General features: G+C 47.1%; 1 protein-coding gene across 1 annotated transcript in view; it reads right to left on the bottom strand.

Moving 5' to 3' along the window:
* Nucleotides 1-27,636, bottom strand: part of hydin (HYDIN axonemal central pair apparatus protein) — a 541,323-nt gene that overhangs the window by 11,388 nt on the left and 502,299 nt on the right. The window contains exons 85-87 of the mRNA XM_052028752.1: nt 23,932-24,151; nt 16,330-16,542; nt 11,167-11,330 (exon numbers count right to left, since the gene is read on the bottom strand). Coding sequence (XP_051884712.1) covers nt 11,167-11,330; nt 16,330-16,542; nt 23,932-24,151 — 597 coding nt within the window. The remainder of the gene's footprint in view (nt 1-11,166; nt 11,331-16,329; nt 16,543-23,931; nt 24,152-27,636) is intronic.

The raw sequence follows: 27,636 nt of genomic DNA, 5'->3' as shown, positions 1-27,636 counted from the left end.
TGTTCTGCCCATCAGTAAGTTCATGCCTGATCTTTTACCCCAGCATTACTTTCCTGCACTTACCCAATATCCTCGGCCTCCCAAGATACCAAAAATCTATTGATCTACTGGGGTGGAACAGTGGCACACCGGGTAGAGCCGCTGCCTCACAGCTCCAGAGACCCGGGTTCGATCCCGACCTCGGGCGCTGTCTGTGTGGAGTTTGCTCGTTCCCCCGTGACTGGGTTGGTTTCCTCTGGGTGTTCTGGGTTCCTCCCACATCCCAATGATATACAGGGTAGGTTAGTTGGCCGCTGTAAATTGCCTCTAGTGTGCAGGTGAGCAGTAGAATCTGGGGGGATCTGAGGGCAATGAAGGCAGAATAAAATGGGATCCGTGTGAATGGTAGTTGTTGGTGAGGGGGTCTGTTTCCACGCTCTGTAACTCTGAATTCTCTACAACTTCACACCAACCATCCTTATCCATTCTGCTGATTACTACTTCAGAAAATCCCACCACCATCTCCCTCGCTGATTCGAACTAATATTTTCAAAGTGCCCAGTTACCTCTTCCTTAGTAAGCAATTTCTCTAGTAAACGTGAGGTGAGGTGGTTCACATCTCCCTGTGTTCTCTCTTAAGCAGTGGGGGTTACATTTGCCTCCTCCCAATCTGTGGGAGCCGTTCCAGAATCTGTGGAATTTTGGAAGCCGACAACCAGCGGATCCACTATTTCCAGAGCCACCTCCTTTAAAACCTGAGGATGCAGGTCGGCAGGTTCTGGGGATTTCAGTCTGATTAATTTCTCTAATATTTGGTGTAACTGGAGACCTGGTGGTTGGCGTGGACTGGATAAGCCAAAGGGCCTGTCTCTGTCTCTATGACTCAGTTTTTTTCCTGACGCTAATTTCTTTGAGTTTATTTATTCGCCAGCTGTAATCCTCTGCTCCATCTACAAGATTTTCTGTGTCATTTTCCCAAGAAAATATTTGTTGGATTTCACTGTTTCCTTAGCCCCAATACAAGTTCCCCTGCCGCAGTCCACGTTAACTTCTGCTATTTTTTCATTTTTACTTATCCGTAGATGTTCCTACAGTCCGTTTTCTGTGTTCCTGCCAGCCTTCCCTTGTTCTCTTATTCTCCCTTTCCTCATCAATGCTGCGGTCCTTTCCTTAATTCTGAAACTTTCCCAATCCTCAGGCTTACTGGCAACATTTTATAAACCTTTCCTTTTGATGTAACACTACCATTAACTTCTTTTGCTGGCCACTGCTGGATCACTGTTTTTATTTCACTGTTTTTAAAAGGGCGGGCACGGTACTGTAGCGGTTAGTGTAACGCTATTACAGCGCCAGGCACCCAGGTTCAATTCCAGCCGCTGTCTGTAAGGAGTTTGTACGTTCTCCCCGTGTCTGCGTGGGTTTCCTCCGGGTGCTCCGGTTTCCTCCCACATTCCAAAGACGTACGGGTTAGGAAGTTGTGGGCGTGCTGTGTTGGCGCCGGAAGCGTGGCGACACTTGAGGGCTGCCCCCAGAACACTCGATGCAAAAGATGCATTTCACTGTGTGTTTGATGTACATGTGACTAATAAAGATATCTTGTCTTGTCTTATAATTTCTAAGCCATGTCTTTAATTCTATAAAAATGATCCTTTGCTTATTTATTGTCATTTGGTTTCCAATCTCCCATTGACAGCTCACAACTAATGCCTCTGTAGTTTGCTTTGTTCAGATTCAAGACCCCAGTTTCGGCATGAACTAAACCAATTTCAAATTTTATATAAAATTCTATCATATAATGATCACTGCATCCTAAAGGACCCTTAACTACCAGATCTGAAATTAACCCTTTCCTGTCCCACAACACTGGTCTAAAACAGTCTGATGGACCTATTGATCCATCAGTCTAGAAACTTTCCCTTACTGTTCCATAAATTCTTCCTTCACAAATTACTGCAAAGTTGGTTTGTCCAGTTTATATGCAGATTATTCTATTGCCATTGTTACATTCACCTCAAATGCACTGACGTACACAAGACATTATTTTAATATTTTACTATTTGGGGGCCTAGATACAAGTCCACCAATGTTATCTGCTCCTTGTGGTTTCTTAGCTCCACCCAAACTGATCCTGCTTTGATTTCTGAGCTCTGATCACTGCTCTTTCCTCCGGTATTAAAAATCATGGTTAACCCTTCTCCTTTTTCATTTTGCCTTTCTCTTCTAAAAATTAAGCACCTTGGAATATTTATAACCTTAGTCACTTTGCAACCGTGTCTTTGGATCATAGCCTTGTGTGCAATTAATTCACCCACCTTGTTTAAAATTCTGTGTGCATTCAGATAAATACCTTCAATTTGTCCGTTTACCATTTCTCCTGCTCTGACTCTAATTGGAGGCACGCTGTTATGTTTGCACAGATTGTGTCTCCCTGACGAACTCTGGTGATCATTACCCATTACACTACCCCGCTCCAAGCCTTTCTCCTTTCTCTTCAACTTCCTAAATTCCACCCACTCTCCCACCCATATCTACAGCCCCAGTCATGCAAATCGTTAGGCCGTTGGCCCCAGCACCACATTAGGCAAAACCCATTTCTCCCACACAAATCTTTGACCCATGCATTCAATTCCATTATCTTACTGATCCAGTGTCAACTTGCATGCGGCTAATGCAGCGATCCAAGGATTTGCACTTCTGGAATGTTAATTTTTAATTTGTACCTCGGCTGTTCACACCTTTCCCACTTCATTCTTCCCCACTGCCATTAGGTTGTTGAACCCAGCTGAAAAACCCTAATTCTACCTCGGACTATATTTCCTGGTGCGACCTCCTCTACATCGGTGAGACCCGACGCAGATTGGGTGACCGTTTTGTCGAGCACCTTCACTCCGTCCGCCACAACAGCCAGGATCTCCCGGTGGCCGCCCACTTCAATTCCACATCCCATTCCCATACTGACATGTCTGTCCATGGCCTCCTCCACTGCCACGTTGAGGCCAGACGCAGGTTGGAGGAGCAACACCTCAGATTCCGCCTTGGGAGTCTCCAACCTGACGGCCTCAACATCGGTTTCTCTAACTTCCGGTAACCCCACCCCTTCTTTTTCTACCCCCCCCCCCCCCCCACCCCTTTGTCTTCCCTTATTCCTGTGGCTCCCTTCCCCTGCCTTAATGACCTGCCCATCTGCTCCCCTCCCCTCTCCCATCCTTTTATTCCATGGTCCACTGCCCTCTCCTACCGGATTCCTCCTTCTTCAGCCCTCGGCCTCCTCTACCGATCACCTCTCAGCTTATTACATCTTCCCCCCCTCCCCCACCCACCTACCTTCCCCCTCTTACCTGGACTCACCTCTCCTCTGCCTGCGTGTGCTCCTCCCCCTCCCCCCACCTTCTTATTGTGGCTTCTGCCCTCTTCCTTTCCAGTCCTGATGAAGGGTCTCAACCCAAAACGTTAACTGTTCATTTCCCTCCACGGATGCTGCCTGACCTGCTGAGTTCCTCCAGCACTTTGTGTGTGTTGCTCCAGATTCCAGCATCTGCAGAATCTCTTGACTAAAGCTGTTATGTTTGTCTTTATTTTGTCATGTAAATTATGTATAATTGATGGTAATTGAAGCTTATGTAATTTATGTTTGTAGTGTACTGTGCTGCTGCTCCATAAAGCTCATTGTCATGGCATTTGTACCCTGAGTATGTCTGCCTGTGATAATAAACTTGAACCTTTCAGCAGAAAGCATCCTATCTGGATGCATCACAGCTTGGTACAGCGACTGCTCTGCCTGGGACCGCAAGAAACTGCAGAGAGTTGTGGACACAGCCCAGTGCATCATGGAAACCAGCCTCCCCTCCATGGACTCTATGTCTACACCTCTCGCTGCCTTGGTGTAGCAGCCAGCATAATCAAAGACCTCACCCACCTGGGTCATTCTCTCTTCTCCCCTCTCCCATCAGGCAGAAGATACAGGAGCCTGAGGGTACATACCACCAGGCTCAAGGACAGCTTCTACCCCACTGTGATAAGACTATTGAATGGTTCCCTTATACAATGAGATGGACTCTGACCTCACGATCTACCTTGTTGTGACCTTGCACCTTATTGCACTGCACTTCCTCTGTAGCTGTGACACTTTACTCTGTACTGTTATTGTTTTTACTCTGTACTACCTCAATGCACCGTGTAATGAATTGACCTGTACGATCGGTATGCGAGACAAGTTTTTCACTGTACCTCAGTACAAGTGACAATAATAAACCAATCCCAATACTAACTTCCTCCTTAGTCTGCAAATTTCAACACAATACTTCCAACATCCGATCTAACTCATTTGCGTGTCTGGTGAAGAACAGTGGACCCAGGAGACGTCCCCATGGGACGACCACACACGTTCTGTGCCAGTTTAAGAAATGTCTTTGTATATTCTGCTTTCTATTTTGTCACATCCTTCAACCCATTTCACTACCTGACCATGTCCCTACACCTTCACCTTTCCCACCATTCCCTCATGTGGCGGTTCCCCTTGTGAAGGCCCATGTACCCCATACCCGTTGCATTGACGTTAACCTTCCTGTCAGAAATCAGAAATCCCAGCTGATTTTGTTATATTTTCTATCTCCAGCTGTGTGTTGCATCATCTTTACTCAGAAAGACAGGAATTACATGTGTTGTCGACCTTTTGCAGTACAACTTTCTGTATTGAACTGAACTGCCAAAGAGTGGCAGAAATACCTATCAACAAAAACAATAAGCTAGAGTTTGAAGGACAGAGAGATCTTGATGGACCATAAGGAGGTTACAAGATAGGGAGGCACGCAACCATTAAGGGATCTGGCCAGCAGTCTGTAGCTTCCAGTACTGTTACAGTGAGGCCCAACACAAGCTTGAGGAAGAGCATCTCGTCTGCCATGTCAACCTTTTGGATTCACTGAATATTACAACTTCAGCTAACTTGATTTCTTTATCTGTGTCCATCATCCGTCCATGATATTGGCTCAACTTGTTTGTCTTATTTCACCTTTTTTGTCTCTGGAAGTGGAGGACGTTCCCAGCCTGACCTGCCGGGCATGTCCTCCTCCTCTGCATTTCACAACTCCTACATCCTTTTGTCCACATTCTCCCTCTCTAACTGCTCCCATTCACTCACTGACCAGATCACCCTGTTTACAGCTTATCCCCCAGTCACCCCTGGTCACCCTGGTTTTACCCTATCAGAGACGACCCCCTCCCCCACCCTCCCTGAATCTCCTTCTGTCTCCTTCCCAGTTCTGACGAAGGGTCTTCGACCTGAAACATTATCTCTGTTTCTCTCTCCACAGATGCTGCCCGACCTGCTGAGTGTTTCCATCATTTTCTGTTTCTGTTTGAAATTTACTGGGATACCATCCTATCTGTACTGCTTGTCTGTTAAGCATTACCTGTCCAGAGAGCTGTCTAAACTGTGTGAGAATCAAAAAAGCTGCAGATGCTGGAAGTCTGAGATAAAAACAGGGAATGCTGGAAATACTCAGCAGGTCAGGCCACATCCGTGGGAAGTTTTTATTGGTATAAAACATGTGGCAGGAGGGGAGGCTCATAATGACAGAACCCAAAGTCTTATCCACTAATGAATAAGGCAACACTCCTCTCAATGGGCCCTGCACTCACACTACATGCAGGCTCTTCGATTACCTCTCAGTGCTGCCTGCCATGAATGGGCCTCTCCAATCTGAGTGCTCGATGCACACTCCCATTTAACCAGGCACGGGCTTGCAATGCTAACGGAAGTTAACACAGGCCTTGTAAATATTCCGAACCCACAAGCCCCTCACTGAACAAGTACTCCAGTGTCCCATGTTCACCATTGTTCGGATGAAGTTGCAGCTAATAGCAGAGATAGAGACAATCCCTGACAATGTTTCCCCAGCTCAAAGCTGCCCTGCCCCACTGCAGCTGGTTCTGTCCCCTTCCCCTTATTACAGATGGGTGCCCACTGGTCAGTGTGGACGTTGTGGGCTGAATGGCCTATCTCCGTGCTGTGTGACTCTATGAGAACCCTCTGAGATCACTGTTATCGATATCAAGTTCTTAATGGGACACATATTGGTGTAGAGCTAAGATTTTCTAAAGGAGACAATGTATATGTTTGGTCAGGAAATGTGTGAAGTGATAAGCTGTCTACCTATAACCTGAGATCACAGGTCAGCAATTATAATGTACCATCATTCAGCACTTCAGGGTATTAGTTGCCGGCTGTTTGTTGATATCACACTCAAGTGTGCTGGTAGTTTTAGAAGAGAAAAGCTTTATCTGATCGCCACTTACTCCAGCAGCATTGTGGATTGTGTAGAAGACAGCCAAAGGATACAGCGGGATATAGATCAGTTGCAGATATGGGCAGAGAAATGGCAGATGGAGTTTAATCTGGCCAAGTGTGAGGTGTTGCACTTTGGGAGATCAAATGTAAAGGGACAGTACACGGTTAATGGCAAGATCCTTAACCGTGTTAATGTACAGAGGGATCTTGGGGTCCAAGCTCATAGCTCCCTGAAAGTGGCCACACAGGTCGATAGGGTGGTAAAAAAGGCACATGGCCTGCTTGCCTTTATCAGTCGAGGCACTGAGTTCAAGAGTCAGGAAGCTTTACAAAACTCTGGTTAGGCCGCATCTGGAGTATTGCATTCAATTCTGGTCGCCCCCTTACAGGAAGGATGTGGAGGCTTTGGAGAGGGTGCAGAAGGGATTTACCAAGATGCTGCCTGGATCAGAGGGCATCTGGTATAAGGAGGGATTGGACAAACTTGGGTTGTTTTCTCTGGAGCAGCAGAGGCTGAGGGGAGACCTGATCGAAGTTTATAAGATTATGAGAGGCATAGATAGAGTAGACAGCTGGTATCTTTATCCCAGGGTCGAAATGTCCAATACTAGAGGGCATGAATTTAAGGTGAGAGGGGTAAGTTTTTACACAGAGAGCGGTGGGTGCCTGGAATGTGCTGCCAGGGGTGGCGGTGGGGGCGGATACGATAGAGGTGTTCAAGTGGTTCTTAGATAGGCACATGACTGTGCAGAGAATGGAGGGAGATGGACGTTGTGTAGGCAGAAGGGACTAGCTCAGTTAGGCGTTTAATTACTAGTTTAATTAGTTTGGCACAACATGGTGGGCTGAAGGGCCTGTTCTTGTGCTATGTTCCAGCCAGATGAATATCATCAACATCTCCATGATGTGGAATTTTAGTACCTGAACTCACTTAAGACAAATAGTTCTGACAAAGGCTCTTCGACCCTTTTTATATGCATTTAAGGGATGGGGGCTTTGCAGGCTACATTTAATTGCCCGTCCCTAGTTGCCCTTGGGAAGGTGATGGTGAGCTGCCTTCTTGAAACACTGCAGACCCCACCCACCCGGGACATTCTCTCTTCTCTCCTCTTCCATCGGGTAGAAGATACAGGAGCCTGAGGGCACGTACCACCAGACTTAAGGGCAGCTTCTACCCCACTGTGATAAGACTATTGAATGGTTCCCTTATACGATGAGACGGACTCTGACCTCACGATCTACCTTGTTGTGACCTTGCACCTTATTGCACTGCACCTTCTCTGCAGCTGTGACACTTTACTCTGTACTGTTATTGTTTTTACCTGTACTACATCAATGCACTCTGTACTAACTCAAAGAAACTGCACAGTGTAATGAATTGACCTGTACGATCGGTTTGTAAGACAAGCTTTTCACTGTACCTCAGTACAAGTGACAATAATAAACCAATTCCAATACCAGTACCAATCCGTGAGGTGTGGGTGCACCCACAGTGCTGTTAGGGAGGGAGTTCCAGGACCTTGACCCAGCGACGGTGAAGGGACGGCGATATATTTCTGAGTCGGGACGGTGTGTGGCTCGGAGGGCAACTCCCAGGGGGTGGTGTTCACCGAGCTTTTGCTGCCCTTGTCCTTCTCGCTGGGAGAGGTGGTGGGTTTGGAAGGTGCTGTCTGAGGAGTCTCGGTGAGTTGCTGCAGTGCATCCTGTAGATGGGACAGACTGCTGCTGCTGTGTGTCAGTGCTGGAGTGAGTGAGTGGGTGTGACCTGCTGAGTGTTTCCAGAATTTTGTTTCTATTTTAAGTTTCAAGCATTTGGAGTCACGGTAGTGTAGTGGTTTGCGTAACGCTATTGCAGCGCCAGCGACCCGGCTTCAATTCCGGCCGCTGTCTGTAAGGAGTTTGTACGTTCTCCCCATATCTGCGTGGGTTTCCTCTGGGTGCTCCGGTTTCCTCCCACATGCTAAAGATGTACGGGTTAGGAAGTTGTGGGCATGCTGTGTTGGTGCTGGAAGTGTGGCGACACTTGCGGGCTGCCCCCAGAACACTCTATGCAAAAGATGCATTTTGCTGTGTGTTTTGATGTACATGTGACTAATAAAGAGATCTTATTTTACCTACCCCTGACAGCAACTGAAGTGGATATTAGCCCTGAGTGGTGGAGGGAGGAGGGGAAGGTGAAAGATCAGCCTTTCTCCCCGCTGTGGATCTCATTACGTTTGCTGACGGAGCATTATGGTTGACTGTGGCTACTCTATAGTCCAATAGCCCAGGCTCACACACAAAGTAATCTGGACAAGGCCCTGGGAGGCAACATACAATATTTTAAACTGGTGTAGAGGACGAGAAAAAAGTCTTGCATTAATAAAGAATCTGACATGCAATGAGTTAGTTTTCAGTGACATGGGATTAAGATACAACATTTGGTTGAACTGGTTGGTGTGGTGTCCATGAGCTCATTCTCCACACCGGAGATCACCTGTTCTCGCCTGCCTTCATCTCCCTTTTCTCCAACCACAAATTACCCCTTCACCTCAATAGTGATAATGGCGAGACAGTTTCACTGGAATGCGGTTTCTGAGAGCCTTCCATTGAACTGGGATAAGCGAGCTGTGGATCAGCTCCCAGGAAGTTCTGAGTTGTCCCAACATCAGACAGTACCTCTGGTAATACATTGCCTCACAATTCTATGTGGAAGAGATTCCTCTCTGGCTCCCTGTACCAAGAGTATCATGTCGATTATAATTTTAATTCATACAGATAGCATCAAAAGAGCCACATTGAATCACTAAAACCCCCACCATCAAATCCATCAATCTTGTATCTATGCCTCACTTTTCTAATAGCCTGCTCCTCCATAAATTTAAACCTCCATCACATCACATTGTCCTAATGAACAATTGGTGCTATTTTCTTGTATTTATGTACTTTCTCACACTAGACATCATCCAGGTGAATCTGTGCTGTGTGCCTTATTATAGATGATAAGTGGGTAGTGTGCAACTGAAACCTTCCATTAAGCGTGTAGATAAGCCTTCCACTTTGGACAAGGTGTTGATGATGATTATAGAGCTGCGTGTAGACACTGAACTGGAGACTTGTTCCTTTGGAGACCAATCTTCAGGAAGCCACAACGCAGGCTCTTACATTGACGGTGCGAGAGACCACAGCACCTTATCAGGGTGCCTCAGCAGGAGAGATGGCAGGGTAGCCATGGAGATGCTGGTGAGGGAGGTTCAGTGGGAGGGAAGGAGGCCACTGAGGCGATGCATTGGGTGGATGTGGAAGGGGACTGGAAGGGTCACAGCCGGGAGCAGTGTCCCAGGACATGCCTTCCGTGGCACACAAACGTCAGTGGCTCTGCACAGATAGTTAAGAGCCAATCTCACCTCCTCTACTGCTCTCCTTTCTCTCCCCCTAACTAACAGCACATGAAAGTTTCTAACTTTGTTGTAGCCAGCTCCCAGAAGCAAGATCTTCCTCACCACTCCAATCTCCGAGAAGGATTGAACGGGGAGAGAAAGGTGAGTAATAGAGAAGGCAGGGCCTCAATGGTACCGCTCCAAACAGAACTCACTACGCAGAGGGCTGTGTAGAACGCAGATCCTCAGGGGAGCACATGCTGGCACCAGTGGGTCCAACCAAGATGCAAGGGCTCACAGGTCCCAGCTTGTTAGAGAGCACACCGGTTCAACGAAAGACGAATTAGGTGCATGTCAGGTTTGACAGTCTGTCAAAGAGTGGCAGATAAGGGAACGTCCAGCTTGCCCCTTGGTTTGATGTGGAGCGTGGGACACATCTGAATACCCAGAATGATTCACTCATCAGCAATCATCAGCAAAAACCTTTACACTGTTCTCTTGGGAGTTAGCTTACCGGAGCAAGACAGGACACCTGGCTGAGTGGTGCTGTGACAGCAACCTGTCGCTCAACATCAGTAAAACTAAAGAGCAGATTGTTGACTTCAAGGAGGGAAGGGAGGGCGAACATGCCCCAGTCTACACTGGGGGATCGGCAGTGGGGAGAGTCAAGAGCTTTAAATTCCTGGGTGTTAACATATCGGATGTCCTGTCCTGGGCCAGCACCTAGCTGCAATCACATGGAAAGCACACCAGTGTCTTTACTTTCTTAGACGGTTAAGGAGGTTTATCTTGTTCCTGAACGCTCTAATAAGCTTCTACAGTATCCTGACTGGTTGCATCATGGTCTGGGACGGCAATTCAAATGTGCAGGAGAGCAAGAAGCTGCAGAGAGTAGTGAACTCAGCCCAATACATCCCGGGCACATCCCTCCCCACCATCGGGAGTATCTACAGGAGGCGCTGCCTCAAGAAGGCAACATCCATCATCAAAGATCCCCACCATCCGGGCCGTGCCATCTGCTCGCAGCTCACATGGGGCAGGAGGTACAGAAACCCGAAGTCCCACACCACCAGGTTCAGGAACAGCTACTTCCCTTCAACTATTCGGTTCTTGAACCAACCGGCACAACCCTACTGGCTAGAGTTTAGCAACACTATGACCACTTTGCACTAAAATTGACTTTTTCTTGTTCTAATTGTGTTCTTGTAAAAATTGTGTTTAATTTATGTTTTTCTTGTGAATGCTGCTTATCTGATGCTCTGTGCCTATGATGCTGCTGCAAGTAAGTTTTTCATTGCACCTGTGCACACATGTACTTGTGCAGATGGCAATAAACTCAACTTTGACTTTGGAGATGATAGAGCCTTCACCATCATCACAGACCAAACTCAGGTCTCGCTACTTCACAATGAGAGATCTTCACGCACTCAATATCGGGGCTATCCTGTCCTCTATGAGGAGGTGCACATCACATGGCCATTGCCCCGAGCTCAGACTGAGATTGGATTCCATATCCCATCATGCTGACTTTGTTCCTACCGTTGAGGGCTGTGGAGCCAGTTGCTGATGGAAAATGTCACTGTGTGCGAGGTCTTGCAAGGCACCTCCCGATTAATGACTGCAACAGCCTTCGGGGCCTCAGCTACTCCCTGTAACGTGTAAAGCAGTCCTGCACCATCGGGCAATGGGAAGAAGACAGAGCCCTGGATGAACAGAGACAATAATCAGCATTGAATGCTTGGGCTGAGATACGCACTTGTCAAACTTCTCCACAGAGATATGGGCAAGTATTGATGTACACTGAACCATGGGAAAAAGTCTGTCAATGGTGCTCCCTGTGTGAAGCAGGTGGTTACTGATCTGATCCATGTGAGAGGACACACAACTGGACAGCACCAATCCTTGAAATAAAAACGCATTTGCTGGAAATACCCAACAGGTACGCAGCATCCGTGGGGAGGGAAGCATTTCAGGTCAATGACCTTCTCTTGTACTAGAAAATACAAAACTCGGCATTTAAAAGGTTAGTGTTAAATGTGCCTACAGAATTTACTTCTGCCTATCTTGACGGCACCTTTCTCCTCTTGTCTAGTCCATTCCCAAAAGGGGCTTCCCGGCTTATGGAAAACCTCACTTACGGAAATCTGACACTACACAGATTCTCCCACGGATTTTTAAATAATTTTTCAAGACAGTAATAATAATATTAACAGCTGGATACAGTATATATTCCATTAGTTTAATTATGGGTAATGTTAGGGTGAAAGTAGAAGATGTTCGATGAAATAAAAGAATTGTAGGAAGTGTACATGGAGCGATAGAGAAAATGGATGACAGTGCGATGCGGTACTGGGAGAAAACAAAGTCGTACCTTAGGAAGGGGAGGCTCAACTATTTGGGTTTTTATTTTGGTTTTGGGGGAAATTGTTCATTTTTGGCTTATGGAAAAGTTGGTTTACAGTTGGTTAACAGTTTGGAGGAAAAGAACAACTACCTAACCTGCATTCCACGTGACTCCCTACCTCTCCTCTTTCCCACCTTTCCTGTCCCACTACCACTGGCACCATTGACATGACACCCGAACTTTTTTGTGCACCACAGATGCTGCCTGACCTTTTGAGTGTTTCCAGCACTTTGTGATTCTGCTTAAGATTTCCAGCAAACATTTTGCTTCTGTAATAATGAATCCCGTGTGGATCAGGTATGCCTCGACCAATAACGAGTGCTAGCGAAATGGACAAGCACTGGTCACTAAGATCCTCAGGGCGATGGGCAGGTACTGCACAAAGCTGTGAGCACGCTGTGAAGCAGCACATGTTGGGTCAATGGTGGATCCTCGGGAAAGGGACGTATTCTGATCAGTCTATTTCCCTCAGCAGGAAGGGAGATAACTGGGGACAGGGTGAAGTGAGTTCCAGGAGGGTGAGAGAGCTGTTGAGCTTGTTGCACCCAAAGAGTGATAGGGTCTGCAGCCCACTGCTGTCAGAACCCTTCATCTCATTCGTGTGCCACAACCTACAGACCCAGAATGGGAAGTGGGACTTACCTAAAAAGTTGCTTTGTTGGGTAAGCGAGGACAGAGTGGGCCAAATGGCCTCCCTTCCGCATCATCACTGTTTATAATTCTGTGCTTGTAATTAAACTGGAGGGAAAGAGCAACATTCTAACGGATGCTGAACCTTGGCCGAAGGAGCCACGCACTGAATCGGGTGTGACACAGAATCCAGCATTGGTTTCTGGGGAAACACCAGCAAAGAACTGCAGATGCCACAAATCCGAAGCAAAGGCAGGAAATGCTGGGGACACTCAGCAGGCCAGAGTGCTCCTGGGGAAGTCAATGGTTCAGGTCAATAACCCTCCAACCTGGTGAAGTGTTGCCTCTGCTTCTCCCTCCATGGATGTTGCCTGACCTGCTGAATACATCTGCCATTCTCTACTTTTGTCTAGGAAAAGAAGCACATTTTGATCAGCTCTTTGTATGAGGGCCCAAAAATTCAGCTGCTCCTAAATAGGTACACCTACTGAATCCATACCTGTGCAGCTGAATGGCATTCAACTACAGTTCTGCTGGGAATGTTTGTGGAGCTCTTAAGAGTTTTCAATGCTTTATTATCCTGCATCAGGATGATTATTGCCATGTACACCTATCTGATGACCTATCTGTGTACCAGACCTCCAGCCCCAACATGGCACCTGTCCATTGCACTGAGAGTACCTTAGATATATGGCATTAAGACCGCTACAAAGGAGGGACTGCTGGCAGGAAATGTGCCCCACTTCACTGACATAGATCGCCATAGTCTTGTAGACGAGGGCGAGGGAGGAACCATGCCGGGGTCACTACATGGCTCCCAAGTCAGAAATGGAAACGTGGAGCCGGAGGCAGCCTTCTTGAACCGGTACGGTCTGTCTGGTGGGGGTGCTGTTGGGGAGGGAGTTCCAGGATTCAGACCCAGTGACGAGGAAGGACCGGCAATAGTTCTTACACTTGGAGTGGTGTGCGACATAGCGGGGAACCTGGAGGTGATGGTGTTCCCAGGCACCTGCTGCCCTTGGCCCTCTTGGTGTTAGAGTTTTCAGGTCTAAGGGGAACCTCAGTGGGTAAGTGCAGTGCATTTTGTACGGGAGAGGCACTGCAGTCTTCCTGCTGTAGAGAGAACAAATGTTCAGGGTGGTGGATGGAGAGTCAATAGAACAGGCTGCTTTCTCTTGGATGGTGTCAAGCTTCTCAAGAGTTGCTGGACCTGCACTCATCCAGGCAAGTGGAGAGTGTTCCATCACTGACTGCTGCCTTGTAGTTGGTGTAAAGGCCTTGAGGTGTCAGGAGATGGGTCAGTCATTATAGAATACCCAGGCTCTGACCGGCTCTTATCACCACTGCATTTCTGAGGTTCTAGCCAACCCTGAGGATGTTGATTGTGGGGAACCCAGCGATGGGGGTGACAATGAATGTCAAGGGGAGCTGGTTAGTGATGACTCTTGTTGGAGATGGACATTGCCTGGCAAAGGACTCGTGTGACAAGAATGTTACCTGCCACTTATCAAGGCCACGTCTGAATGTTGTCTAGACCCTGCTGCATGCAGGCATGGGCTGCTTCACTTGCTGAGGAGTTGTGAGTAGAATTGACCATTGTGCAGACATCCCTGCCTTTGTTCTGGGACCCCTGCTCTTTGTGATTTTTATAAATGACTTGGATGAGGATGTGGAAGGGCGGGTTAGTAAGTTTGCTGATGATACAAAGGTTGGTGGTGTTGTGGATAGTGTAGAAGGTTGCTGTAGATTACAACAGGATATTGATAGAATGCAGATCTGGGCTGAGAAGTGGCAGATGGAGTTCTACCTGGATAAGTGTGAAATGATACACTTCGGGAGATCGGATTTGAAGGCAGAATACAAGGTTAATGGCAGGACTCTTAGCAGTGTGGAGAAACAGAAGGAGCTTGAGATCCACGTCCATAAATCCCTCAAGGTTGCCACGCAGGTCAATAGGGTTGTTAAGAAGGCATATGGAGTGTTGGCCTTCATTAGTCGGGGTATTGAGTTCAAGAGCCGCGAGGTGATGTTGCAGCTCTATAGAACTCTGGTCAGACCACACTTGGAGTATTGTGTTCAGTTCTGGTCGCCTCATTATAGAAAAGATGTGGAAGCTTTAGAGAGGGTGCAGAGATTTACCAGGATGTTACCTGGATTGGAGAGCATGTCTTAAGAGGATAGGTTGAGTGAGCTAGGGCTTTTCTCTTTAGAGAGAAGGAGGATGAAAGGTGGATTGATAGAGGTGTACAAGATGATAAGAGGCACAGATCGAGTGGACAGTCAGAGACTTTTTTCCAGGGCGACAATGGCTAACACGAGGGGGCATAATTTTCAGGTGATTGGAGGAAGGTATAAGGGGGATGTCAGGGGTAAGTTTTTTTTTACACAGAGAGAGGTGGGTCCGTGGAACGCACTGCCGGCAGAGGTTGTGGGGGCAGATACATTAGGGACATTTAAGAGATTCTTAGATAGACATATGAGTGGTAGAGAAATAGGGGGCTATGTGGGAGGGAAGGGTTAGATAGATATTAGAGCAGGATAAAATGTCGGCTCAACACTGTGGGCCGAAGGGCCTGTACTGTGCTGTAGTGTTCAATGTTCTATGTTCTATGCCCTGGAGGACCCAGGTGACAACTATGATAGGAGAATATACTGGACAAGGCCGCTGCAGATGCACATTGAAGGGTCTGATGGAATGCCCAACCTTGTGACAATAACAGGAGAATACTGTACAAGGTGCTTGGGCGGAGTCCATCTGTAGCCTTCCACAGAATTTCCCAAGCAGCAGGATATATCGGGCTGCTCACGAGAGCCCTTGCTGACACTGCCACAGAACTGCAATTGCTGCAGCATGGTTTCTGCTTCCACTGGGATAGAACAGGAAGCCAAGATGGAAAGTCACCACATCAGGAATGCTCAATGACGTGGTTAAAACCTAAAGGCAAAAACCTGCAGACTCTGGAAATCTGAAATAAAAAATAGAAAATGCCAGATATGTTCAGTTTGTCTCCACAGATGTTACATGAACTTCTGAGTATCTCCAGCATTTTCTGTTTTTGTGGCCTGGTTCACATCATTCTCATATTTCCAATGAGATTGAAGAAGGACATTCGATTATCCGGCTTTCAGTTTTCCTGCACTAGGGGGAGGTTTATATGGTGACACTCAAAAAAATTGCAGGTGCTGGAAATCTAGAATAAAAACAGGAGATGCTGGAAATACTCAGCAGGTCGAGCAGCATTTGTGGGAAGAGAAACAGAGTTAATGTCTCAGGTCAAAGACCTTTCATCAGAACATTCCGACGAAGTGTCTTCAACCTGAAGCATTATCTCTGTTTCTCTCCCCACAGATGCTGCCCGACCTGCTGAGCGTTTCCAGCATTTTCTGTCTGTAATTTATACAGTGGTCAGTTATCCAACCGGCATATCTTTGGGATGCGGGAGGAAACCGGAGCACCCGGGGGACACTCACGTGGTCACAGGGAGAACGTGCAAACTCCACACAGACACCATCGGAGGTCAGGATTGAATTGGGGTTGCTGGAACAGTGCTGCCTACCCTTCTGCCCATTATTGCCTGATGGTTCATAAGTTTCCTCTGAATTTAATATTTGGACTTTGATATTCACAAGCAGCTCATAGATCTCTCTGTGCAGTTGGACATTTTTACCTGATGTTTCTTGCCATCAACAGTCATGGTTAATGGCTTGTACGTGACTTCGTATGGCTGGTTCTGCTGATGAGGTTGCACGATTATATTCTTTGGTCCTGTCCAATATTTTCCTTCAATTATGGGCCACAGGTTCCAGACCTGGTTGGTACGGTTTGTCAGTTGAATGGCATGCGTCTGTTTAGTCCGAACATGGCAACTGAAACTGACCACCTGCAAGAAGGGTAGAAATGTCAAGCTTGGTTTGAACCTTCCTGTACAATCTATGCTACATGCAGACATCATGTATGTACAGCAAGGTTTGTCTCCTGTGAATGCAATAACATGCCTTGGTTCCTGCTAATATTGCCAGTCCTCTTGGGGGAAAGCTTCACGCCAATGCAGTTGGCAGGGGCTTCCTTGGGGCCACTTCCACTCTGCTGTTGTACCTTCACTGCAGATCTTGTGTGCAAGACTGCCGGTGGTCCACTTCTTGTTGCAATCAAATTACAGAACTAGGAATCGCAGAGCTGTGAGTTTTTGAAGTTGTAGTTGTATCTTATCTGTGGTCTACAATCATGTAGAACTACACAGAAACCCGATTATTGAGAAAGCTCAGATTGTCCCTGATGCCCTCAGGCAGCTGAATCAGCCTGGCTTGGTGCATGACCCCATTCTATGTAACGTCATTGGCTGTCAAGTGCTTCAGCAAGCTCCTCACTGAGAACAGATGTGACTTTGGCTGAGGTCCACCTACTCACAGAATTAGGACACAGAACACAGAACAGTACAGCACAGCCCTTGGACCCACCACGTCTGCACTGATCATGATGTCAATCTAACTAATCCCATTGGCCTGCACATGGTCCGTATCCCTCCATTCCCTGCCTGTTCATGTGTCTGTCTAAATGTCTCTTAATTGTCACTAACGTACCAGCTCCCACCACCTCCCTTGGCAACCCGTTCCAGGCGCCCATCACTACTCCCTGTGTAAAATAACTTGCCTCACGAAGCTCCTTTGAACTTTCCCCCTCTCACCTTAAAGCTATGTCCTCTAGTATTTGACATTTGTACCCTGGAAAAGAGACTCTAACTGCCTACTCTACCCATGCCTCTCATAATTTAATAAACATCTGTCAGGTTTCCCCTCAGCCTCTGATGCTCCAAAGAAAACAACCCTAGTTTGTCCAATCTCTCTTTGTAGCTAATACTCTCCAATCCAGCCAACGTCCCAGAGAATCTCTTCTGCACCCTCTCCAAAGCCTCCACATCCTTCCTGTAACGGGGCGAACAGAACTGCACACAATACTGCAAATGTGACCTAACTAAAGTTTTATACAGCTGCAACATGACTTCCTGGATTTTATACTCAGCGCCCTGATTGATGAAGGCAAGCGTGCCGTACGCCTTCTTTACCGCCCTATCCACGTGTCACCACTTTCATGGAGCTATGTAGTTGAACCCCAAGTTCCCTCTGTACATCAGTTAAGTCCTACCCTAAATAACAAGACGGAAATAATGGTGAGGGAAGGTAATAGAGAGACATCACAAATCCTGGCCGGAGTTATATTGTATAACATTCCATATACATCAATGACTTTGTGAATACAGGTAACCCCCGCCTTACAGCTGTTCAGGTTACACAAATTCGCCCTTACAGAATTCACAAATCACTTCCAAAACATCTAAGACATGGAATAAAAATTTGCTCTCATGAAATCTATGTGAACAAGGAGTGAATAAATAAACACAAAATTTATTTTTTTCAACTCGTGTTTCCCGACTAATGTGCAGATGACGTGTTACCGACAATTGCAATACACACTTTGGAAGGTCAAAAGGAAGGGAAAAGTATACAGTTAATGCAGGACCCTTAACAGCATTGATGTACAGAGGGATCTTGAGTTGCAAGTTCATAGCTCCCTGAAACTGGCAACACAAGTCGATAGGGTGGTAAAGAAGGCGTACGGCATACTTGCCTTCACTGGTCAGGGCATTGAGTATAAGAGTCAGGAAGTATTGGTGCAGCTTTGGGTAAAACTTTGGGTAAGCTGCACTTGTGTGCAATTCTAGTCACTGCATTCCAAGAAGGATGTGCAGGCTTTGGAAAGGGTGTAGAAGAGGTTTACCAGGATGTTGCCTGGATTAGAGGGTATGAGCTATAAACATAGAAAATTACAGCACAGTGCAGGCCCTTTGGCCCACAATGCTGTGCCGACATTTTATCCTGCTCTAAGATCTATCTGACCCTTCCCTCCCACATAGCCCCCCATTTCTCTATCAGTCAAGCGGCTATCTAAGAGTCTCTTAAATATCCCTGATGTATCTGCCCCCACAACCTCTGCCGGCAGTGTGTTCCACGCACCCACCACTCTCTGTGTAAAAAATTTACCTCTGATGTACCCCTTATACCCTTCTCCGATCACCTTAAAATTATGGCCCCTCGTGTTAGCCATTTTCACCCTGGGAAAAAGTCTCTGACTGTCCACTCGATCTGTGCCTCTTATCATCTTGTACACCTCTATCAAGTCACCCCTCATCCTCCTCCTCTCCAAAAAGAAAAGCCCCAGCTCACTCAACCTATCCTCATAAGACATGCTCTCCAATCCAGGCAGCATCCCGGTAAATCTCCTCTGCACCCTCGTTAAAGCTTCCACATCCTTGCTATAATGAGGCGACCAGAACTGAAGACAAGGAAAGGTTAGACAAACTTGGGTTGTTTTCTCCGGTGTATCAGAGACTAAGGGGAGACCTGATAGAAGTTTATAAAATTACGAGAAGCATAGATAGGGTAGACCGTCAGAATCTTTTTCCCAGGTCAAAATATCTAATACCAGAGGACATGCATTTAAGGTGAGAGGGGGAGCATTGAAGGAGATGTGCGGGGCAGCTTTTTTTTCCACACACAGAGTGGTGGGTGCCTGGAACGGGCTGCCAGGGGTGGCAGTGGAGGCAGATATGATCGTGGCGTTTAAGAGACTTTTAGACAGACACCCGAATATGCAGGGAATGGAGGGATATGGATCATGTGCAGGCAGAAGGGATTCGGTTTAATTTGACATCATGGAGTGCCTGTTCCTGTGCTGCACTGTTCTAATGAGTGTTTTGTAGGAACACAACCCCCCTCCCTGTAACGTGGAGATCACCTGTACTGAAAATATACAAGTGACCCATGAGGTACTGAGGAGAGAACTGTCAGCGGAGACTAATGAGCAGTGAGCGCTCCACAGAGAGTGGGACCCCAGAGGGTGAGGCAGCTCAGAACGGTGTGTCATCAGCAGTCCATCTGGGGCAGGGTGCCAGAGGCACTGACTGATGAGGAAGAGACGGAGGCTCCTGATTCAGTCGCGGCAGGTGGGGGTCTGGTCCGCCCCGCTCACACGTCCCAGAGAGTCTGCCCCCAGCGGACACAGGGCGGGGGTGAGCCTGACGTTTACTTGTTATCACTGATGGATGGGCAGAAGCTCACCGGCCAGCCCCTCATCTTCCACCCTCAGTATCCTCAGCCTCCAGACCCGATGGACCCAGGAATTTAAATGCGATCAGTCTTGGTGACAGATCGTACACAAAGTGTCCTTAGCAATACTTAATAATTGTTGTGGGGGCCAGGCAATACTCATCCAACAGCTCCTACCTGTTTCCTCCAACCTTTGACCACAGGTTTATCTGAACCAGAATCAGTTCTCCAAGATGGCTGTGCTCATTGGTTTACATTGGTTCAATGACCGCCCTCATCTTTAATTCTCCCATGGCCTCTGCCTACTTTGGTGACCTCCATTTCATACTCTAGAGCATCCCCGATCCCCTCTCACCCACTCTGGCTGGTTCTGCTTTCTGGAACAAAGCTTTAGAACGACCTACTGAATCCCTCACGTTCTTGTATTCTTACGTTCGGCCCATTGAGTCTATGCCGGCTGTCAGAGTATTCCCACCAATCCCATTCCCCAACTTCTCTCCCCTTCATTTATTCTCTCTCACATACCCATCAACTGCCCCCAGATTCCTCCCCACCCCCCCCCCAACACCACCTATACCAGGGGCAAGTTACAGAGACAACTCACTAAATAACCAGCACAACTGTGGGGTGTGGGAGGAAACCAGAGCATCCGGGGAAACCTGTGGGGTCACAGGGAGAATAGGAGAATATGCAGACTCCACACAGACAGTGCTGGAGGCCGGGATTGAACTCCGGTCTCTGGAGCTGTGTGGCAGCTGTACAACCTGCAGCACACCACCGTGCCTCCTCGCAAGCTCTCTCTCCTCCCTACAAATGCACCTGCAAGCTCAGTTCAGTGACCCCCTTCAAATGCCAGATGTCAGATATGAAGGCTACCCAGCCCCTGAGCTCAGTGTGCTATGGAATTCCTCTGGACTCAAGTAGTGAGCCCGGGGTGGTCAGACATGTGTGTGTGTGTGTGTGTGTGTGTGTGTGTGTGTGTGTGTGTGTGTGTGTGTGTGTGTGTGTGTGTGTGTGTGTGTGTGTGTGTGTGTGTGTGTGTGTGTGTGTGTGTCGACCTGCAGTACGTTCTGCACTTTTGCACTAACCATTGGCACAAAATTCCAGCCGATGGCTTTGTTATTCCCATGATAATGCGGGAGGATGTTGCTGATCATCCAATACCGGAGCAGTCTGGCAATTTAGAGACACTGGGAATCACCCGTCAACCTGCAGACGTGACAGAGGTGCAGGTAAGAGAGGAGGGGGAGTTGCCTTCTTGATGAAAGACGACATCACAATGGTCCTTAGGAAGGATATTCTTGGGGGATCATCCAGTGAGGCCATATGGGTGGAACTTAGAAACAAGAAGGGGATGGTCACTCTGGGATAGTATTATAGGCCCCCCAGTAGTCAGCGGGAATTGGAGGAGCAGATATGTCCAGAGATTGCACCCAGTTGTAATCATGATAGGGGAGATTTTAACTTCCCTGATGTTGACCATAGTGTAAAAAGTTTGGATGGAGTGGAATTTGTGAAATATGTCCAAGAAAGCTTCCTTTATCAATATATAGAGGGACCTACTAGAGAGGGTCTCTGGTATTGAACCTCATCCTGGGGAATGAGATAGGGCAAGTGACAAAAGTGTCTGTCAGCGAGCACTTTGGGTCCAGTGACCATAATTCTATTAGTTTTGAAATAGTTCTGGAGAAGGACACGACCGGTTCACAGGTTAAGGTCCCGAAATGGGGCAGAGCAAGTTTTGGAGCCATCAGACGGGATCTTGCAGAGGTTGATTGGGTGAGATTGTTTGCAGGGAAAGGACCGTCTGCCCAGTAGGAGGCCTTTAAAAGTGGGATGTCAAGAGTTCAGGGCCTGCATGTTCCTGTTAGGGAGAAGAGCAAGGCTGGCAGGTTTCAGGAACCCAGGCTGATGAGAGATATTGAGGCTTTGGTTAAGACAAAGAGGGAGGCATACACTGCACATAAGGAATTGGGAACTAGTGAATCTCTTGATGCCTACAAGACATGCAGGAGCGCACATAAGAGAGAAATTAGGGGGGCAAAAAGCGGACATGGGAGGGATCTGGCAGGCAAGGTGAGGCAAAATCCCAAGAGATTCTACAGGTATATTAAGAGTAAAAGGGAGGCCAGGAAGAAAGTAGGCCCCCTTAAAGATCAACATGGCCATCTGTGTGTGGAAACAAAGGAAATGGGTGAGATTTTTAATTAATATTTTTCTTCAGTTTTTACTGTGGAGAAAATGCAGGAAGCTAAAAAAATGGGGCAAATGAGTGGTGATGCCTTGGACAACATACACATTAGCAGGAAGGAGGTATTGGAGGCCTTAAAGTGCATTAAGGTGGATAAATCCCCAGGGTGCATTCTTGGACCTTGTGGGAAGCTAGAGAAGAAATTGTGGCAGACCTTGCAGAGATTTTTGATTCATCTCTGGCCACAGGTGAGGTTCTGGAGGACTGGAGAGTGGCTAACGTGGTACCATTGTTTAAAAAGGGTGGTAAAAACAAGCCAGGAGACTACAGGCTGGTGAGTCTGACACCAGTGGTGGGTAAATTGCTGGAGGGGATTCTGAGGGACAGGATCTACCAACATTTGGAGAGGCAGGGTCTGATTCCGGACAGTCGGCACGGCTTTGTATGTGGGAAGTCATGTCTGACAAATCTCTTGGAGTTCTTCGAGGAGGTAACCAAGAAGGTAGATGAGGGTAAGGCAGTTGTCTACATGGACTTTAGCAAGGCCTTTGACAAGGTCCCTCATGGCAGGCTGGTCTGGAAGGCTCGATCGCATGGGATCCAGGGGGAGATAGCGGATGGGTTCATAATTGGCTCAGTGGTAGGAAGCAGAGGGTCAAGGATTGTGTCTCAGACTGGAGGCCTAGATCTAATGGTGTGCCGCAGTGGTCGGTGCTGGGACCTTTGTTGTTTGTAATTTATATAAATGATTTGGATGTAAATGTACAAGGCATGGCTAGTAAGTTTGCAGATGATACTAAAATAGGTAGTATTGTAGATAGTTTAGGAACAGAGGGACTTAGGAGTGCAAATGCATAGTTCACTGAAAGTGGCATCACAGGTAGACAGGGTGGTGAAGAAGACATTTGGCACGTTGGCCTTCATCATTCAGGGCATTGAGTACAGGAGTTGGGAAGTTATGCTACAGTTATAAAAGACGTTGCTGGGGCCACACTTGGAGTACTGTGTACAGTCATGGTCGCCCTGTTATAGGAAAGATGTGATTAAACTAGAAAGAGTGCAGAAAATATTTACCAGGATGTTGCCTGGACTTGGGGGCTTGAGTTACATGGAGAGATTGTGGAGACTAGGACTTTATCCCCTGGAATGTAGAAGATTGAGGGGTGACCTGATAGAGGTACATAAGATGATGAGAGACATAGACTAGGTGAAAGCACATAGTGGTCTTCCCAGGGAGGGGTTGCTAAAAACAAGAGGGCAGAGGTTTACGATCGAAGGCAAGAGATTTAAGAGGGACATCAGGGGCAGCTCTTCACACAAAGAGTGGTGCATATTTGGAATGAGCTGCCAGAAATAGTGGTTGAGGCAGGCACGTTAGCAACATTTAAAAGCCATCTCGATAAGTACATGGATAGGAGAGGTTAAGGGGTCCCATCTGCCTGCATCTGGGCCACATGCAAGCAGATGGGACTAGCTCGTTGGGCAACACAGTCGGCATGGACGAGTTGGGCCGAAGGGCCTATTTCCATGCTGTAACTCTGTGACTCCATGGTATCCGTGGGAACACAGCTCTTGTCGTGGCCTTGATAACCAATCACTCAGGAAACACCAGTGGTCACATTCAGTCTCTGTGAATGTTAACTCTGGTTTGACAACATTCTACGCAAAGCATCTCCCTTATTTTGTAGACTGCCAGTGATGCAGCTTGTACTGAGGCCTCATATGACCCTTCCAATAGAGTTTACCGTGCAGGAATGTGAACAATGAGTGATTTCCCTTCCCAGAGCCACAGGCTGAGAGTGGCTGAGAACACCCAATTCAAAGAGGGGAACGAGAGCTTTGAGCTAATACAGCACCTTCCAAGGCCTTAACACATCCCAAGGCATGTTGCAGGTGTGACAGTATCTCTGAAGTACAGAAACTGTTGTGATATAAGAAACAGCACAACCTGTTAGTGCAGGGCTGATGTTTGTACCTCTTTCATGGCTGTTGCTGGCACGCATGTTCCGGTCAGGTTGATCTGGAGAGATGTGGCTCTCTCAATGAAGCAATTCAGGTTTTGCACACGAATGTCTGTGTTCACAGCGGCAGGATGGAATGCCACCTCCAAGGAAACTTCCATCCCCGGCGACAGGTAACCCTCCACAGGGCTGATCGAGAAGTGTGGCTTAAATTTTTCAATCTCCCACCTAAAGCTGCAACACGAACATTATGGAGAGGAAGATTTAATTTCTGGTGATCTGTCGAAGGGAAGCAACTTATATGACTGACACCTTTAACGTATTAAAACATGCTGGTGGGGAATAGGATGGTGGGTCATAGGATGGGCAGCCAAAGACTTGGTGAAGTGGGTGAGATGGAGAGATGGAGACGGCAAACCGTTCTGTAATGGTCTGACATCCACATCAACGGGCTAGGTCTTCCCCTCATGTAAGAATGTAAAGGATCTACTTTCCATACATATTTTAATGGTCGGCAATGGTAAGTGGTGCTAATGTGTTGAACACAACACATTTTACTCATGAAACTACCCAGCCAGATGTGGAACAACTGGACACAGCAAAGTTCTGTCCGGTTCATCCAGCACTGTGCCTTTGCTGTTACAAAAAGGACAAGAACACCAGGAAACAGGAGCAGGAGGAGGCCACTCGGCCCCTCAAGCCTGTCCTACCATTCAATATGATCATGGCCGATCTGCTGAAGGCCTCAACTCCTCTTCTGTGCCAATGGCGCATAACCCTCAATTCCCCAATCTTTCAAAAAAACTGTTTCTTCTTTAAAGATTTCCAGTGATTCAGCCTCTGAGACAGAGAATTCCAGAGATTCACTACCCTCTGAGAGCAGAAATTCCTGCACACCTCAGTTTTAAATGACTGCCCCATTCTCTTGTCATTAAGTTCCCCCATTCGAGACTCTCCCACCAGTGGAACACCTCAACATCCACCTTCTTGTGCCTCCTTAGGATCGAAAGTGTTTCAATAAAACTGAAACTCCACAGAATTCAGATCTAACTTTTCTAGCTGCTGGTGACAGGACAACTCACTCATGCCAGGAATTAGCCTGGTGAATCAGTTCTGGAGTGATTCACCAGGCTAAGTCATTCAATCCTAATATATCCTTTATTAAACAGGGGGAATGGCTCTGATATAAACAGAAAGAAAGAGTGGGTTATCTAAAGCTGGAGACTCCTGCAGGCTGCGATGTGCCCAGACTGAAGATGAAGACGTTAAACAACAACTCATCTTCAGTCTGGCCACGTTGCTGCCTGCAGAACTCAATATTGAATTCCTCAGTGTTAGATAACCCACTCTTTCTTTCCTTTTGTATCAGAACTGGCTATTCTTGCCTGCCACCCTTCCCCCCCACCCCCTTCTCATATGGTCTAGTTTGCTGAGCCTGTCCCAGTTGACGAGACTGCACAGGATTACACAGACTATACAACATTAGCAAACAAACAACATGCACAAAGAAGCTTGATCTGATCTCAGCAGCCACATTAGGTCATCCAGTCTCACCCTATCTGAGGTTTTCCCTTTGCTTCACCCAAGTCCCTCCCTCACCTCCTCCGCCAGCTCACCACAAACTTGTTTTCTCTCCTTCTCGGTTCTGATGAAGAGTCCCAGATCTGACACGTTAACTGCTTCTCTCTCTGCAGATGCTGCCTGACTGGCTCAGTTTTTCCAGCATTCTCTGTTTTTAACTCAGATTTTCAGCATCTGCAGATCTTTTGACTTTCACTAGCTCTTTCTCCCTTAATTATAGGTTCCAGCAAATTCCAAACCACAGATGTGTAGCTAACTGGCCTTCAGTTTCCTGCTTTTTATCACCCTCTTTTCTTGCACAAGGGGATTACGAGGGTGCTGCCTCGGTAAAGCAGCCAACAGAATCACAAACCCCACCCACCCTGGACATTCTCTCTTCTCCCCCCTCCCATTGGGCAGAAGATACAAAAGCCTGAAAGCACGCACCACCAGGCTCAAGGACAGTGTCTATCCCGCTGTTATAAGACTATTGAACGGTCCCCTAGTACAATAAGATGGACTCTTGACCTCACAGTCTACCTCGTTATGACCTTGCACCTTACTGTCTGCCTGTGCTGCACTTTCTCTGTAACTGTAACACTTTATTCTGCATTCCGTTATTATTTTCCCTTGTACTACCTCAGTGCGCTGATGTGATGAAACGATCTGCATGGATGGCATGCCAAAGTTTTCACCGTATCTCAGTACATGTGACAACAATAAACTAATTTACCAATATCTGTGGTTTTCCAATCCACTGTTCCCCTGCCAGAACACAGTGACTTTGAAATACTTCGACCAATGACTCCTCTGTCTCCATGGACAATTCCTTTAAAACAACTGGATGCCGGCAATTGGATCCTGGTGACTTGCCTGCCTTTAGTCCCAATTGTTTTTCCAATACTTTGTCCCTCCTGATAGGGATTGTTGCAAGTTCTTCCACACTACTTCTGCTGTCCTTGAGACATCTGCAATATCCTCCTCTGTGAACTAAATAGGATCAATCACTCTATGAAGGGAGGCATTGTGTATAAAAGCAAGGAAGCTGAGCTATCCCTTTATAAACCATTAGCTCTGCCTCAGTCGGAGTACTTTTGGTTGCACACACCAGCATTATTTGTCAAGGTTTTTCAGAAGTTATAGAGGAGATTTGTTGGAACAGTGTCAATGATGTGGAGGGGCTGAGATTATTCTCCTCCTGCCCTGGAGCTAAGGCAAGACCTAACAAGAGCTGCTCAAAATCACGAGAGGTTTAAACAGGCAAGTAGGGAGAAACCGTTTCCAGAAGGGTCAGTAAACAGGTGACACAGATTTAAAATTGGCAGAAGAATCAGGCAGTAAATGAGAAATGTATTTTGTATGCAGTGAATTCTAAAATGCCTGAGCAAATGATACATGTAGGTTCAATAATATTTTTCAAGGGAGGTGTGGATAAATGTTTAAAAAAGGAAAAAAAAGCAAGTGTATGTGAAAAGTGCAGTGAAATGGGACCAACTGGATTGGTCCCACAGGCTCAATTGGCTGAGTAATCTTCCTCTATGCTTCTGCTATTCTTGCTGGTAGGGTCAGAAAACACTGGCACCAGAGGCTTCTGAATTTGCTCAGTTTAAGTCAATTAATGTAGACTGTCAAAGTGCTGCAGACTCTCGGTAGACTAACTGGCGTCCATCAGAGATTTAAAATGGTGTCGAAGCCAATGGAGGGAGTCCCAGGCGGTTTCCAGAGTTTGCTGATGGTCGCTTGACGCCCCGACAACAAGTTGGAAACGTAGTCCAAGTCATTGTAAACGAGTTGGAGTCTGTCCAAACCCATCTAGTGCAGACTAAAATAAAAGCAGAAAATGCTGGAGATACTCAGCAGGTCAGGCCGCATCTGTGAGGAGAGAAACAGAGTTAACGGTTCAGGTTGTAGCGTACTGATGAAGGGTCTCCAACCTGAACCGTTAACTCTGTTTCTCTCCCCACAGATGCTGCCTGGCCTACTGAACATTTCTAGCATTTTCTGTTTTTACTTGCGATTTCCAGCATCTGCAGTTATTGTTGATTTTCTACTCAGTGCAGTCTGTCGACAAGTGCTGATTTTCCAACATTCAGAGGTCAAGATTAAGATGCACAACAGCAGAGCAGAGAAGTGTACCTCCTTTAGTGAAGGAGCAAGAG

The sequence above is a fragment of the Pristis pectinata genome, chromosome 13, assembly GCF_009764475.1.
Source record: "Pristis pectinata isolate sPriPec2 chromosome 13, sPriPec2.1.pri, whole genome shotgun sequence".
In the NCBI taxonomy this organism is placed as follows: Eukaryota; Metazoa; Chordata; class Chondrichthyes; order Rhinopristiformes; family Pristidae; genus Pristis; species Pristis pectinata.
This window is presented reverse-complemented; position numbering and strand designations above follow the sequence as displayed.